This window comes from Dasypus novemcinctus, chromosome 1 (genome assembly GCF_030445035.2).
Source record: "Dasypus novemcinctus isolate mDasNov1 chromosome 1, mDasNov1.1.hap2, whole genome shotgun sequence".
Lineage (NCBI taxonomy): Eukaryota > Metazoa > Chordata > Mammalia > Cingulata > Dasypodidae > Dasypus > Dasypus novemcinctus.
Genome location: NC_080673.1, coordinates 25,195,391 through 25,211,568, shown reverse-complemented (window position 1 = coordinate 25,211,568; position 16,178 = coordinate 25,195,391). Strand labels below are relative to the sequence as shown.

Below are 16,178 nucleotides of genomic sequence, written 5' to 3'. Positions count from 1 at the left end.
TACCTCCTGAGAGCCTCCATGTTGCTCAAATGTGGCTACTCTCTAAGTCAAACTCAGCATGTAAATGCATTACATTCCCCCCAGCATGGGACATGACTCCCAGGTACGAGCCTCCCTGGCACTGAGGGATTACTACCAAGCACCAGCTGGTGATATAAATAGAAAAAGACCTCAAATAAAAGGGTCAACTCAGACCAGCAGAATATCTCATCCCACATGTAGGATCACATGTTAAAAACTGCTTTTTGACCTTGAATAAAAGGGGAAATGGCAAAGACAAATGAGTTTTTACAGCTAAGAGTCTTCAAAAAAGAGCAAGGAGGTCATCAGGGGGGTTATGTTTATGCATTTCTCAGGAGGACCCTAGAAACAGCCAAAGTGGATACAACCCCAGGTACTGGTTCTCCTGAGGGCTATGGAAGCCCACAGGGATATGGTCATGGCAGATGGCTCTGGAACTCAGTACCCTGTCAGTGGATCCTACTTTGGAATTTGTGTCCCTGAGTGTGATGGGGTTGGACTCAGATGTGACCTTTCTACACATGCCTCTTCTGTCACTTTTACTGAACCTTTGGTTGGTGCTAGCATTGGTGTATACTCAGGAGACTTGAATCTCTGGGTTGTCCATGTGCCAGCTGGGCCCTGAGCCTCAGCAGAGTTGCAACTCCTACACTCTGGGTCTTTGGACTTACACAGGTAAGCTTACAGAGAGGTGAAAATGGTCAATCGCCACACCAGGGAACTGAGAGTGCCTATAACTGCAAGCATGAGAACTGCATCCATCATGCATGTGGAATCTAAGCCCCCTCTAGATATAGAGGTGGAGTGGCTATCACCATCTTAGGGCCCCCAGAATGGAGGAATAAAATATGGATTAGAGTGGACTTACTGGTATTCAACTATAAACCTTTTGTGACTACTAATAGGAAAAATTGTATCATAAATTGGGACAAAGTGACCATAGTAGTTGCTGAGGGGAGGGAGAGGAAAGAAGAGATGTGATGAGGGGGCATTTTTGGGACTTTGGAGTTGTCCTAAATGATATTGCAGGGTCAGATACTGGACATTATATATCCTGCCATAACCCACTGAATGTACTGGGGGAGAGTGTGAACTATTATCCATCTTGTGCAGCAGTGCGCCAATATGTGTTCGCCGAGTGCAATGAGTGTGCCACAATGATGGGGAGGTTGTTAGTGTGGGAGGAGTGCAGTGGGGGGTGTATGGGAACCTCTTATGTTTTTTATGATGTAACCTTTTTTGTGACGTATGTATCTACAAAAAAATACAATTTACAAAAATGATGGTGATGAGGGGGTGGGGTGTACTTTATATGGGAACCTCTTACGTTTTTTTAATGTAACATTCAATGTGATCTATTAACTTTAATAAAAAAATTTTTAAAAAAAGAGACAAAACTAAGTAGTGTCTGTGTCAATGCCTGTTGTTCCCTCTAAATCTATCCCAAATGCTTATTGCTAGGGTGGAGAACAAACCAGACATCCCTTAAGAAATCTTGTCTGTTTTCATTTCCTAGTTTCTCCCTATATTATAGCTAAAAGGAAATGTCTCTTCTCATTCCTCTCCTTTACCATAAGAACTGGGATTGGCAATTTATACCTGACCCCATTGCCTATTGCAATCTCTGCCTAGAGTTAACCAATAGCATAAAATAACTAAAGGAAGAATACTGTTTCCCACCAATTTCAGGAAGATGCAGCCTTTGCAGGCACCTGACCTGTTTTCCTGTTTTGGTGTAATATCCTCTTAGTGAGGCCATATATCCTTGAGATTCTAATCAAGTTTATTTCTTCCAGAATCAATATCTTGTTAGCCATGTGGGAATTTCATCCTTCTGTACCCAGGATGCCAGATCCATCTCCCTCCAACCACGATAGAATAGCAAAAGGGTTTTACACCTTGTCAGGTAGGGCCTACTGCCCCTAACCAGCAGGAAGTAGCTACAGAAGAATGACCATCACCCTTCAGCAGCCCTTTAAGAAAAAAAAGGTGTAAACTCTCTGAGGGGGGAATGAAGCAGGCCATATAGGGAATCATAGATGGATCTGGGACCTGGCAGAAACACTGCCGACATTTACACACGTCCTCTGGTACCCCCAAGATGGCTTCTGGCAGACCTTGAGAACTCCCATTGAGAATGAGATTTCCTCTGTAAGCCAGGAAAATCCCCAGATATTCTCCAGGGGCCTTATCATTGGGCCCTCCTGGGGGATGGACGGGTAGGTAATCTTTCAAACAGCGAACAGCTGGGACTCCTCCCGTGTCATTAGCAAAGGGGTGGAATAATTAAAAGTTTAAAAGGCAAATAGGAGGAGAGCTGTCCCTGTGCCTGTTCCTCGCTCTCGCTATTTTCCCCCTGCCATGATGGTCACACAATAAAACGGGCATTTGTAATCTGTAATGGGGAATCGTAGTCTGTAAATCAGCTCTCTTTATCACTCTTCAGCTCCTTCCTCTCTCTAGGACCCAAGATCTTTTATTTTCTCCCATTTCTCTTCCCTCCCTACCTTAATAAATTACTGGCCTAATCAACATGGTGTGCTCTAGAAATTCATTTCTTGAAGCTTAGCCAAGAGTCTAGCCAAAATCTGACAACAATCGGATTCCCTATACACAGTATTTTAGTGTTGAAGAATGGCAGAAGATGAGGCTAGAACTGTGGACAGGGCTAGACATGTGTTGGCCCTTCCCCCCATCCCCAGTAGGTAGCAGGTTTAAGGTCCATCAGTGCTGCCACATCCCCAATGTTATCCTATCATTTTCTAAATCTCTCAGCATCAGTGTTGTACTATAAGAAAATTATTAAGAACTATGAATTCATACGCTTTCTAATCAATAGTATCAGCTGTTTCAGCCTATAACTGTGAATGATTAACTTGTCCACTGCCCTTTGGAATGTGGTAACGCTATGCACGCAACCCCCTCACCTATTAACCAAAAAACAAATGTTTAAAAGGAACAAGTTACCAAATGTGGCATTTGCACGTCCTGTTTGTATATCCTATAAAACTAAAAGCTGAAAATCTTTATGTTCCTGTGTACCGTGAATAGAACAAAGACCCCTCCGATACACCGCATCTCTCCTGTGGAGGGCTGGCCACCGCCACCCCCACCACTAGATAGATTTGGTTACTTTTGATGAGGTCATTCCTTACGAGTTGCAAGACTTCTTGGAGTTCTGAGGTTTGGAACGCTCCCAAGCAGCCAGCTGTAGTCTCACCCAGGAGAGGATGCTCTGTCTGGAACCTTTTTTCCAATTGGGACTCTGGCTGCAAAGGGACTTCCCGGCGTTGTGTGACATCAGACGTTGTGTTTCCCCCCAATTTGATGAGTAGTTGTATATACTTTCATTCTTTCCTATGTTTTTAATTGATTACTCTTCTTTTCTGTGATTGCTCAATTGTTATCTTTTTATCTAATCTAAAACTCATTTGAATAAAGCTGCTTTTTCCTGGCATTTACAGTTTCTGCCTCTAAATGGGAAAAATGACAATCATCTCTGGGCGGTTGCAGGGTGACATTAAATTTGAAATTCTCCATCTTCCAAGGCTTATTAAATGTTACTTGCTAGGGTTGGGGAAACAAAGGCAGAAGGATGAGCTAAATTCAGGATAGACCATAGAAAGGTGGAGCTGACTGCAAAGATAAAACAGTTACAACGTTCTATTTACACAGTTGTCTCTCCGGGTTTTGGCGATGTAGACGTCACAGGGTTCACGTCTTAGACGAGCCCTGGAGACGGTGCTTCCTACTCTCCAGGTGCAGCGGGGACGCGGGCTGGGAGCCCGCTGGGAGCTCGCGGCTCTAACTGCGCCAGGACCCGCTCGCCCGGCGGTCGCTGCGGTCCCCGCGCCGCCCGCGCCCCGGCCTCTCCCCGCCCCCGGAGCGCGGCGAGCCAGTCCTCTGGGTGGCCGCCCTGGTCTCACTATTCTCACTCCATCCGCGGAGCCAATGGCCGGGCCGCCGGCATCCCTTTGGACGAGTCACACCATGACGTCAACCGCACGGACCAATCACAGCGTCGCGGGACGCGGCGTGCGCCCTCTGCAGCCAGTAGCGGCGGGCGCTGCCACACTCGCCCTCTCGGTTCCGCCCCCAGCCTGGGAAAGAGGTTTACCACGCCGCCTCCCGGGCCCAGCGTTCCTGACGGTGGCCCGCGGTCGTCGCGCGGCGTTCCCGGTAAGGCGGCGGGAGAGGCTGGGCGGCGGAGGGCTGGGGCGCGGGCAGACTCGGACCCGCTGTTGGGCGGGGTCAAGGGGAAGCGCAGGGCCGGGTGCGGGCGCCGGTACCCGCGTGGAGGCAGCCCGCGACCCCCAAGGCTGGTGAGAAGGACCCTCGAGTGAGGGTAGGGGGCGGCGTGGTGCCTGGTAGATGGGAAGGAAGCGGTGTATCCTAGAGGTGGATTCTTAAGCGGTGGAGCTGGGTGGGCGTGCTCCTTCCCTTTGTGTTTGCAGTCACTGGAGACTGGGTACCTGACTAGTTTACAGACAGCAAAGCGCCGCAGGGTGCGTGTGAGCCTGGGGGAGTGGGGCGGGGCCGTCTGAGAGGGGGACTTTGGAGGAGGAATAGGAGTCGGAGGGCTAGACCAGCAGCGAGGCCATGCTGCTGCGTGAGCGGAGAGGAAAGGAGCGGCGGGAGCCCTGAGCGCTCAGGTTTTGCGCTCGAGGTGAGAGGGGAAGACTGGGGAGGCCCGGCAGGGCGCCCTGCGCGTCGCTGAAGAGCGGGGAGGCGCTCCGTGGACTTGGAGGGTCTTAGCTTGCTCTGTTTAGATTGATCCTGGCTTTGCATCTTAGGGTTGGAGGAGGGCGAGCCTGGAGGCGGGGCAGCTCCTGCAAATGGAGGAACTGCTGGCGCGGTCTTGGGCGGACTGAGGTCTAGGGCCCGAGACGGACACTGACCGTACACAGATACAGCTAACCTTCAGGGTTTCTCAGGGACTCCACCAATAACTGAGTTTCTTTTTTCTGAAGATCTCAGCCCAACTTCCTTGGTAGCTTCCAGTTAATCCGATTGCCCAAGGGGAAAAAAAAAGAAAATTCACTGTTTCAAGACTTTCCCCCGCCCCTCTCCTAGTGTTTGCCTTTTCCCAGTTGACAACAATGTGTCCCATTTTCTCCCTGGTGTATAAGCTCCTGAATGTTAACTGTGTCTCTAAATTGGGTAAGAATTTGAAGGCTTTTAACATCAAGTGGCAGCAGAAATGGGAGAGTCTTTCGACATTCTGTCTTAGATGACGAGGTAGGTGATGGAACAGCTCACCTGTTAGGAATTAAAGGAGGCAGAGAGTTTCGAGATTGAGAAAAGTAGTTGCTGAATTTTTGGTGTGTGGAATTTGATGTGCCTCTATACATTCTAATTGGATAATCAGAACCTGGAGTTTAGGGGAAAGGGTTAGAAATAAAGATGGGGGACATCAGGATATTTTTAGAACAAGAATAAAGTGGTAAGGAGGAAGGCCTCTTTGGGACTTTCTTGTGTCAAATTTCAAGTCTTTCCTTCTCAAAGCCTATATACCACTGACAAAAAAATTTGAAATTCCTTATACACTGTTATTCTTTTAGGTTCTGCTCTTTCAATCAGTATCTACAAATTGAGGTGGTGATCACATCTAATAGATTTCTAAAATCACATGTTTGGGACCTGAGAAATTGGTTTTCTTTTAGTAATTGTCGTTTTAAAAATTATCAGAAGATGCAACTATTTTCCTGGAGTTTCAGTTTTAGCTTATATATTTGTTTATTTTGTACAGAATCATCAGGCTATCTGAAGATACTTGAAAAATGGCAACAAATGAAAGTGTCAACATCTTTAGTTCAGCCTACTTGGCTGTAGAGTATGTCGATTCACTTATTCCTGAGAATCCTCTGCAAGAGCCATTTAAAAATGCTTGGAATTATATGTTGAATAATTATACAAAGTTCCAGATTGCAACATGGGGATCCCTTATAGTTCATGAGGCCCTGTATTTCTTGATCTCTTTACCTGGATTTTTGTTTCAATTTATACCTTACATGAAAAAGTACAAAATCCAAAAGGTGAGTATGATGGACTTGAAATGGAATTTTATAATTAGTATTGGTGAATGCTTTTAAAGTGAATATAACATTGTTTTGAGAGACTTTATATGATTTTTGTCCAATGGAAATACAACGTGAGCCACATATGTAATTTTGGATTTTCTGATAGAGCACATAAAGTAAAAAGAAACAGGTAAAGTTAATTTTAGAGTTACCATTTCAACTGGTAATCAGAGTAAAAACATATTTAATGAGATATTTTACATTCTTATTTTCCTACTAAGTTTTCAGAATCCAGTGTATATTTTACACTTACAGCCCGTCTCAACTCAGACTAGCCATATTCAAAGTATTCAGTAGCTACATGTTGCTAGTGGCTACTATATCGGGCAAGAGAGCCCTGGATCATTACTGATAATGTTTCAAGAATAGTTTGTTTAATCAGGCTTGGGTTTACACATTTTAATTTTCAATCTAGGTGGAAAGGCAAGAGAGAAGGTTTTGTGGGTATTACTATTGCATTCACCCTAACCCCTCATGTCCCAGCAAATCTAAGTGTATGCTAATGTGTTAAGACCTTGTTCAAGGCTACTAGGGTTGTGTTTTTTCCCTAAATATATGATGGGTATTTCTGCAGCATCCATGACATCCTGAATAAGGAAGTGATGCTCTTCTTTTCAGTGCACTAAATGTTTCTTGAGAGCTCACTATGAGCATGACAAGGCATTGAGACATACAAAATGTCCCTTCTTATTTGTAGACAAAGGGAATATCTCAAACTTGACAAATATGGAGTCTTGGCATGGTTTCCAGGAGATAATTGGAGGTCGTTTATTATAGAGGTGATTCTAAAACTTCATGCCAGACTAGATCTCCAAAGGACATTGTCTTGGTAGAAAGTAGACATATGGAAAGCGTTCATGTCTAGAGTGATTTGTGCTCACTGAGGACATATCAGGTGGACAGTGCGCACATTCTCTCTCAGCAGTCTGTCAGTGAGTCTCACAAGCAAGTTCTAACATTGATTCTTCTGTGGAAGTACTGGAGATCAGGTGACTGTGGACTCCCAGCCAAAGAAGAGAGGAACAAAGAGAAAAAAGGGGAGAGAATTAAAAGGGATGTGACCCAAAGGAGAGTATTCTGTCACTCTAAATTTAGGACACAGAAGTTCCAAAAATGCTTTTATAAAAGGGCCTGCTTTGAAAAGCAGAATTCATTTTGGATGTCTTAAGTTTTAATGCATCTTTGGGGTTATTCTGGCCGCCAGGTGTCACCCACTGATTTGTTTATAGGGCTGATATATGTGGCTGGCCCGGCAACAGTATGCTAGGCCTTCCTTGCCCTTATGTACATTTCATGCTGTGGTTGCTTTAGTGGTTGAAAGTGGTGACCTTTTGTCAGTCAAGGTATGTGAATGTTTTTAAAATTGGCAGAAGATAGAACAAGCAGTAATCTAGCTAGTTACAAACTAGTTGTTTATAATCTCATGTTGTGATCAGAGATTCAAAGGCTGGGTGGTATGGATTCAAATTGATACTCAGGATGATTTTCTTTGAGTTTCAAAACCCTTTAAGTCCACTCTGAGCTTTTTGTGATACTAAAATAAATTATTGATGATAAATCAGCACAGGTTTTCACAATATAAAGAGGTTTAAAAGCAAACAATGCGAGTGAATTACAGATTTATGTATTTTGAAGGCAGACATTCTGAATAACATTGAGGGTGAAAGAAGTTGGTGGTGGCAATGGTGAAATAGACTAAAGCCTTTTGCTTTCAAAGAGAATAGACAGCTTACAGTTAATACACCTGCTTACTAGCTGTGGGGAAATTTATAGGGATGAAAAAAAGTAAAGTAGATCTTGCAGGATCTATTTCTTAAAGAATCATGTCTTAATTTTACAGAATTTTTTCCTTAAGGATTCATGTACTAAAACATTCTTTCTGAAGTCTGTGGCCCTGGTAAAGACATTCTTTCATATTAGGCTGCAAGTTATATATAAAGAAGTAAAATATAGTAAACTGATGTTATACTAAGTATGAGTTTTTGATTGCTCTTTTTTAACTAATTTATGTACACTTTAAACAGTATACCGTGTAGTTGTATTATTTATAGTTAATTTGTGTGTGTGTGTTCCATGGGTATTTCTTTAGCTAGTGGGTAATCAGCTTGCAAATTAAGTCTATTAAAAATAGTTTTGGGATGCGGACTTGGCCCACTGGATAGGGCGTCCGCCTACCACGTGGGAGGTCTGCGGTTCAAACCCGGGGCCTCCTTGACCCGTGTGGAGCTGGCCCATGCGCAGTGCTGATGCGCACAAGGAGTGCTGTGCCATGCAGGGGTGTCCCTCACGTAGGGAAGCCCCACATGCAAGGAGTGCGCGCCCCATAAGGAAAGCTGCCCAGCAAGAAAGAAAGTGCAGCCTGCTCAGGAATGGCGCCGCACACACAGAGCTGACACAACAAGATGATGCAACAAAAAGAAACACAGATTCCCGTGCCGCTGATAAGGATAGAAGCGGTCACAGAAGAACACAGCGAATGGACACAGAGAGCAGAAAACGGGGGGGGAGGAAGGGGAGAGAAAAAATATATATGTGTAGTTATTATGGGAAACAATGCCATTATCATCCCAAGCCCAAATCTTCATTTTACTTGTCCCTAGTCACAGCCTAGAGGTTTCAAGGAGTCAGATAATATTCAGGGTAGAAATAGAAGAATTATAAACAGTTCCTCATTTTATTTTTGCTGGAACTGAGTTGTGAGCATAACAAAGTAAGCTAACTGGAGGCTCCCCTGGGATTACAGCCTGAGTCAGCAAATTGATTCCCAGTTCATTGGAAAGGTAACTCCTAATTTTAAGAACAGAATTGGATTTAAACACCTGGATTTAGTTAGTTCAAGTTCTGCTACTCATGACTACGCATAGGTCCTGGACACACAGGTGGCTGTTTGGGCCTCTGCTGGTGAGCAATGGTTCCCATACTTTGAATATTGTGTGGTTCAGTGAAAATTACGTTGGCCTTATGCATGATTGCTTAGTAAACACCAACTTCTTTAATAAAAATATATAAATTGCCCTTGCAACTTTCTGAATTTTTAAGTAAGGAAACCAAAGCAGTAACTATTAATTATCACTGCAATCTTCTAAGTTCAGCCCTTTAAATTTAATAAAATTAGTTTTATGATATGGTTTGCCGAGTCAGTTGGTATTCTAATGAAAATTTGTGAACACCACAGTACACTGGTCTCACTTCTTGTTTTGGCATGAATTTTGTGAACTCATCTGTAGGCAGATGATAAAGTTCAATCCTTTTGGAGCCACTAGACACATCTCTGAATTTCTTCTAGATCAGAGTTTATCATTCTTAGTATATGAACAAAACGGAGCTGCCTGTCTTGGAATGAATGCCGCTGAATTACTGGAAGCATCTCCTCACCCCTGCAATAAAGGCTTCTAATGCTAGTGTGCATAACCTCTTCAACAGTTAGGACCTGTCTGTAATCTTACCATGATACATTGCTGCTTCTCGGGAATTCCTGCTAAAAGTGAATGATGTGTAGTGCTTCTGAAGTTTGAAAATATTTCTTTGCCTAGGATTGTCTATTAACAACCTCATCACCTTTTTCAAGTAGTGAGAGTACTTCTTAAGACTGTAAGAGGGAAGGTTGTTGTGATTCTGGGCCTCAGTTACTGTAACATAGAATTAAGGTCCCATATACACATTAAAGAAAAACTTAGGAATTTACTTTTAAGTTGTCCAGTTAAAGTGCTGATAACAGAGGCTAATGTTAATACTGATTTTTCTCCATAGAATATACCAGAAACATGGGAAGGCCAATGGAAATGTTTTAAAGTGCTTCTCTTTAATCACTTTTGTATCCAGCTGCCTTTGATTTGTGGAACCTATTATTTTACAGAGTATTTCAGTATTCCTTATGATTGGGAAACAATGCCAAGATGGTATGTAGATATAAATTTGATTTTTATACTCAGTCATGTTTATTCAGTTAAAATATCTTTCTATATTCTAATTTATTAACTTACTGGAGAGGGTATTTCTAGCATCAGAAGTCTCCATAGCATCCTTTTCATAATTGTATATCAATGCACATGGTTATATTGAAAATAGAGAACTTGTGTTGAAAGATACTAATGAAAAAAAGACTACATTTCAAGTCTAAAATGAGTGAAAAAAAAATGAGAAAATGTTTTTTGAGGTTTTTAAAAATTGTGTCCATATAAACAGAATTATAAATGGTCAGAGTGCATCTCTACCTGACATTACCTGAACAGAGATAACATATAGATATGTATTTTTTCTATGTAATATATAATCAACATATAATGGAGTTTTCAGTTTTGTTTGTTTGTATTTTTAATGAGAGATGAGGGCATGGTTTATTGGTTACCTCTCTGCTGTGCTAAGAATTTCTCCCTTAGTAGCCCTCTATTCTTCCTTTCCTAATTTTCTTTTAATTTTTTTAAGGAAGCTTTTAGATTACGTAAATGTTACATTAAAAATATAACATGCCCCACCCCCACCCCCCACATACACTCCCCCCCACACCAACAGCTTTCATTAGTGTGGTACGTTTGCCACCATCAATGAATACACATTGAAGCACTGCTGCTAACCATGGGCCACAGTCCATACCATAGTTTATACTCTGCCCTGCACAATTCTGTAGGTTAGGAGAAAATGCACAATGGCCTGCATCCATCATTGTAGAGTCATTCAGGACAATATCCAACATCCTGAAAATGTCCCCATGTTACAGACACTCTTCCCTCTCCCTTCCTTCCCTCTCCCTTCCCTCTCTGATGGCTACTGCTTTTCTATCAATGATAAGACTTCTTCCATTGCTCTAATTATAATAAGTCTATGTTAGTCCATTGTTCATTCCCCAGTCTTTAGGATTTGGGGATGGTAATGCTCATTCTGTTTCTAATTGAGAGGGGGCTTAGACCCCATGGGGCAGATGGATGAATTATCTTGCTTGCAGTTGCAGACACTCTGTTCTTTGGGATGAGCGTTATACATTATCATCTCCTTGTTTGTTGTCCTGGATGAGTCCTGGGAACTCGAGAGTAGGTGTTGGAACTCTGCTGAGATTCAGGATTCAACCGGCACATGAACAAGAGCAAAGATTTAAGTCTCTGGGACATATATTTAACAAGTATAGTGATAATTATAGCTTCAAATAAAAGGGCCAGAAGAGCCATGTGTAGGGAAACTATAAATAAGTCCAACTCTGTCACACTGGGGAACATAAGTTCCAAAGTAAGGCCCACTGACAGGGTATATAATAGAGTTTTTATGTATATGTGCATTTAGGTAAAACTTTTGCCCATCACACTTTGGTCATGCCCTTCAGTGGAAAAAAGTAATGGTTTTGATATTATTAATCTCCGGCCAAGTATTTTATTGATGTGATATAATGGGCAATCTCTTTGATCTTAACTTTAAATCATATCCTACATCCAGTTTGTTATCTAGTGGTTTTGAAAATTAGTTGATCAATATATCCAAAGAGGTTAAGGTGGTAAGTGGGTTTTTGGTTTTATGTAATGTCTAGGTTGCTTAAGTAGAAATTATTTCATATTCAATACAGTATTTCATCCTAAAGGTACATGCTTCTGGCAAGATGCTTTTGCTGTGCAGTGGTCGAGGATACCTGGCACTATTTCCTGCACAGGCTCTTACACCACAGAAGAATATATAAATATATTCATAAAGTTCATCATGAGTTTCAGGTATGTTAGAATTATACATAATACATTTATTTTCTAGGGTAGAATATCATTTTTATTGCCTGAGTGTTTTTTAAACTTCAGGGGTGTTTTTATTTCCTCTTCCTTTGGCATGATTGTTAAGAATATAGCACACACAATCTGTTCTACAAATTTTTTTCATTATCTAAATTTGACAGTAAATTAAAAACTGGAAAAAAAAATTTACATGGAATATTCCAGACTTTTCAGCCTTGCTGCCAGAGCGATATCCTGACACACTTGGTTACTTGGAGTTTGGCAGTAGCTTTATTGTCAGTAGCTTCATTTAAATGGGAACTAAAAGCAACAAACCTTTAATCTTTAAATTTCTAAAACAACTTATGTCTAACACATTTCCACCACATTCCTGACTCCCAGAATATCAATGATATTTTAAGCTTTTATCAGAATTGTATTGATACAGCTTTGAGAGACTGGCTATATCAGAATGTTCTGTATTGATTCTGATTTACATGGTATCAAGGATCCCTTTTTTTGGCAGAGTATATTTAAAGGAATAGATCAAAATTAGTGTTCAAGTCCATTGCTTAAGGCTTTTATCTTAAGCTATTAAGACAATTATAAAGATTTTACTGAGGTTATCCCTAGGCCTTTTGATTTTTGGTAGATACAAAAGGATGTTTTTATTGAGAATTACTTTTATTTATATGTGTGTGCCTAGAGATATTATCATTAGCTGTAGAAGCAATATAATTTTATAAACTTACATACAAATAATATGGAATATACTAATAAGTTTTTATCTGTTTATTTTAGGCTCCATTTGGAATGGAAGCTGAATATGCACATCCTCTGGAAACCCTAATTCTTGGAACTGGATTTTTCATTGGAATCTTGATTTTTTGTGATCACGTAATTCTTCTTTGGGCATGGGTAACCATGCGTTTGATAGAAACTATTGATGTTCATAGGTGAGTTATGGTTTTTATAGTTTTGATAAGGTATCAAAATATCTTTATTTTCTTGGTAATAAGATTATCTATATTTCTAAGTAGACTAATAGGAAAAGTTATTTTTGTTAATGTTGTTATTTTAAAGAAAACAGGAGAGCATAATCATTGGGTAAAAGGTCAAATCATAACAATGTTTTTACAATACAAGAAGACTTTTGCCCTATCTATGCAGTTATTGTTTTTACAGTGAAAATATATTCTTGTATTATTTGGACAAAAAAAGAATTTGTTAGGTACTACCAAAATGCCCTCTAAGCATGTCCCTATTTATGCTTCATCCAGGAATGTATGAGAATGCTTTCCCTCCCCACCAACAGACTTCCAGTCCTACATATTTTAGTCTTTTTAATCTTTGTCAATAATAGGGCAAAAGAGTTTTCATTGCTCCAATCTCCATATGCCCCATGACTAATGAGACCGAGTATCCATTTGTATGTTTATGGACCAATTGAAATTTTCACTTCTTTGAATTACCTTTTTAATATCCTTTGCTTGTTTTCTGTTTATAATGTTTTTTTTCCTACTGGTTCATGTAAGCTTTGTTTTCTTATATATGTTGTAAATATTTTCTCCCTGACTGTCACTTGAATTTTAACTCTAGGTTCTTTTCTGGTACTGAAGTTTTAAATTTTCATGTAGTCAAATCTATCAGTCATTTCCTTTTTAACTTTTGGTTTTTGTGCCTTGGTTAGGAATAGGAAGGCCTTTGTGAAATATGAATGAATATTCCAATAAAAATGTTGTGTGGTTTTCTTAAAAATTTGGTCAAGCACCAAAAGTGATGAACAGCAATTCTTCATCATATTTTGTCCTGAACCTAAACCTATCTTTTATTTGAAAAAAATGTTGAAACTATTAGTCTTCACTGAGTAAGAATATTTCTAATCTCAACTGCCCAGTAATTTGTTTTAATGATAAAAGCTGTAGGCTATAATAGGTAATATTTCAGATACTTCCTTTCTATAGATTGGGAGATATTTTGCATTCAATTAAGTGTATATAATGACAAATGCCTACTATCCTAATTTTTCATTATTTTAAAATTACTATATGTACTTACATTTTGGTCTGGGACGTAGTATGCCTGTGAAGGCAAAATCTGAGAATGACTTTAAACCATGGAAGTAGGAAAATAAATGCTTCTAACCTAGGTAGAGAATATTCTATAGGCATTTTTAACTGTCTATCCTTTTCCTCCTTCCTTCCTTCTCCCACTCAGCCCTGCAGGGGAGGGAGGAGAGGAGTTGGAGTGATTTGGACTGCTGTTGTACAGGTGTAATTATGGATATCAGAATTTAGATATGCAGTTAGTCATAAATAAAGGAGGATATTCTGAATAGATCTCTTTGAAATCATGTATCCTCCTAATTATAGAAATCACACTGGTAAATACTGGTAATCTTGGTACATTAAATTCCAACGTTTTATTGCCTAAAAAAAGTAAACAGTGGTTCTTAGGTGTAATATTTTTAATGCTTACTACTAATATCACATGACCTTTCCTAAAAGAGGTAAGGTGGTAAATGGGCATTATTTACAACCGTTATATTCTGTGATGAGAGAGTATCTCTAAAGCAGAAAAGAAAAATAATTCTTGAAAATATACAATTAAAAGTTCATTATTATAGCCTTTCTCTTTCATTTCTAAAGTATTTAATATACAATTTCCATAGATCTTTTTAAGTGTTTTGGTATTTCCTAATGTGGTTTCTAGAATATGTCCCCTTTTCTGTAAATTTTTGTCTTTTGTGAACACATCAGAAATAAAATGCCTTAGGCAAAGTGGAATGTTGTTATTTGAATTAGTTAACAAGTATATGCCTGTCAGTGAAAATGTTATTTGAGTTGTATTAATTACCTTAGTAATCTTTATCATTTTTATTTCAGTGGTTATGATATTCCCATCAACCCTTTAAATCTCATCCCTTTCTATGCTGGTTCTCGGCATCATGACTTTCACCACATGAACTTCGTCGGAAATTATGCTTCCACATTTACATGGTGGGACAGAATTTTTGGAACAGACTCTCAGTTTATTGCCTACAGTGATAAGATGAAGAAGCGTGAGAAAAAGACTGAATAAACATTTTTCATAGATCTCACTGAAGATACTCATTTTCCTGAATCGATACTAGTAGCTAACATTGCTTCTGGGGAGCAGAAATAAACATATGTTGTGGCTACTGTGTGATAGAAAGAACATTAACACCATTAATTATATTTCTTATGGGAACTTTTTCTACTTTACATATAACTTCTGTATATGTAGAAAAAAATGAATATATATTTAAGTACAGTTTTTTGAGGAAAGTTTAAAGGCCATATTGCTAACCTCATAAAAAGGTTTTAAGCACTGAAGGAAGTATTATCTCTTTTCTGTTGTAATACCATAGGCCTGAAGTTGGAATTGGTCTTTAAATCTTTTAAAGAGGTAGTGGCATTTTCAAAGAGCTCCTAGTGGCGATGTTTGCCTCATATTGAACTTCAGACATATTTTTAAGAATTTGCCTGAAGATCAAGCTGTCATAGGTTGGACCATATTAAGTTGAAGAAGTGAGTGACGGAAATTGCTAAAACAGAAACAGCCAGCCCTGGACACTTCCACTCTTGTCAGGAGCTGAGCAATTTGGAGTGTTCTCCCTTTCTTGGAGGAGTCCCTTTTGATTGTAAAGCACCACTGGCATCTGTAAATTAAAACATTTCTGTGTCGGTACCGATGGAATATTTTAGTCTAGAGGTTTCCAGAGTTACTTGGAAATTTTTTTTAAATAAGCACTACTGGCATCTGTAAATTAAAGCATTTCTGTGTTGATACCAGTGGAATATTTTAGTCTAAAGGTTTCCAGGGTTACTTGAAATTTTTTTGAGTTGAGCTTTATTTCTGCTATTTTCACTTTCATTTTTGTATATCAGGTTCTCTTTATACTTAAAACTGTATCTTGAAATTTTGTGGACTGACTTGCTCTACTTGTATTTTGGACTGTTGAGATAAATGTGATTTTTGTCTGACTGCCTGGTATCCATTTTAAAAAAATTAATTTATTGAAATATATCACCCATACTTGTATAAAGACATACACATAGACCAATGGAATCAAATTGATGGTTCAGAAACAGATCCTCACATGTATGGTCAAGTGATTTTTGACTAGCCTGTCCAACCCACACAGCACGGTCATAACAGTCCATTCAGTATATGGTGCTGAACGAAATGAATATCCATAGCAAACAGAAGGAAGGAGGACCCCTATCTCACACCTTATCCAAAAATTAGCTGAAAATGGATCAAAAATCTAAAATAAAAGCAGGAACCATAAAACTTAGAAGAAATTTTAGGGAAATATTTTCAAGACCTGGTATCCATTTTTGAACATCAGCTGTCACCATTTATT

The 16,178-nt window shown here is 39.8% G+C and overlaps 1 protein-coding gene across 1 annotated transcript; it reads left to right on the top strand.

The window, feature by feature from the left end:
• Positions 1-4,073: 4,073 nt before the first annotated feature.
• On the top strand, positions 4,074-15,795 carry MSMO1 (methylsterol monooxygenase 1). Its single transcript, XM_058275164.1, has 6 exons — positions 4,074-4,200; positions 5,771-6,056; positions 9,852-10,000; positions 11,668-11,794; positions 12,590-12,744; positions 14,674-15,795. Exons 2-6 carry the CDS (start codon positions 5,802-5,804, stop codon positions 14,867-14,869), a joined length of 882 nt encoding a protein of 293 aa, XP_058131147.1. The 5' UTR covers positions 4,074-4,200; positions 5,771-5,801; the 3' UTR covers positions 14,870-15,795.
• Positions 15,796-16,178: the final 383 nt, after the last annotated feature.

What these genes read in the sequence shown, in the direction of transcription:
- MSMO1 (XM_058275164.1), top strand. Translation starts at nt 5,802, where the DNA reads ATGGCAACAAATGAAAGTGTCAACATCTTTAGTTCAGCCTACTTGGCT. An exon ending in TGGGAAACAATGCCAAGATG is followed by an intron (nt 10,001 to 11,667) that starts GTATGTAGATAT and finishes TTCATCCTAAAG; the next exon opens with GTACATGCTTCTGGCAAGAT. An exon ending in AAGTTCATCATGAGTTTCAG is followed by an intron (nt 11,795 to 12,589) that starts GTATGTTAGAAT and finishes TGTTTATTTTAG; the next exon opens with GCTCCATTTGGAATGGAAGC.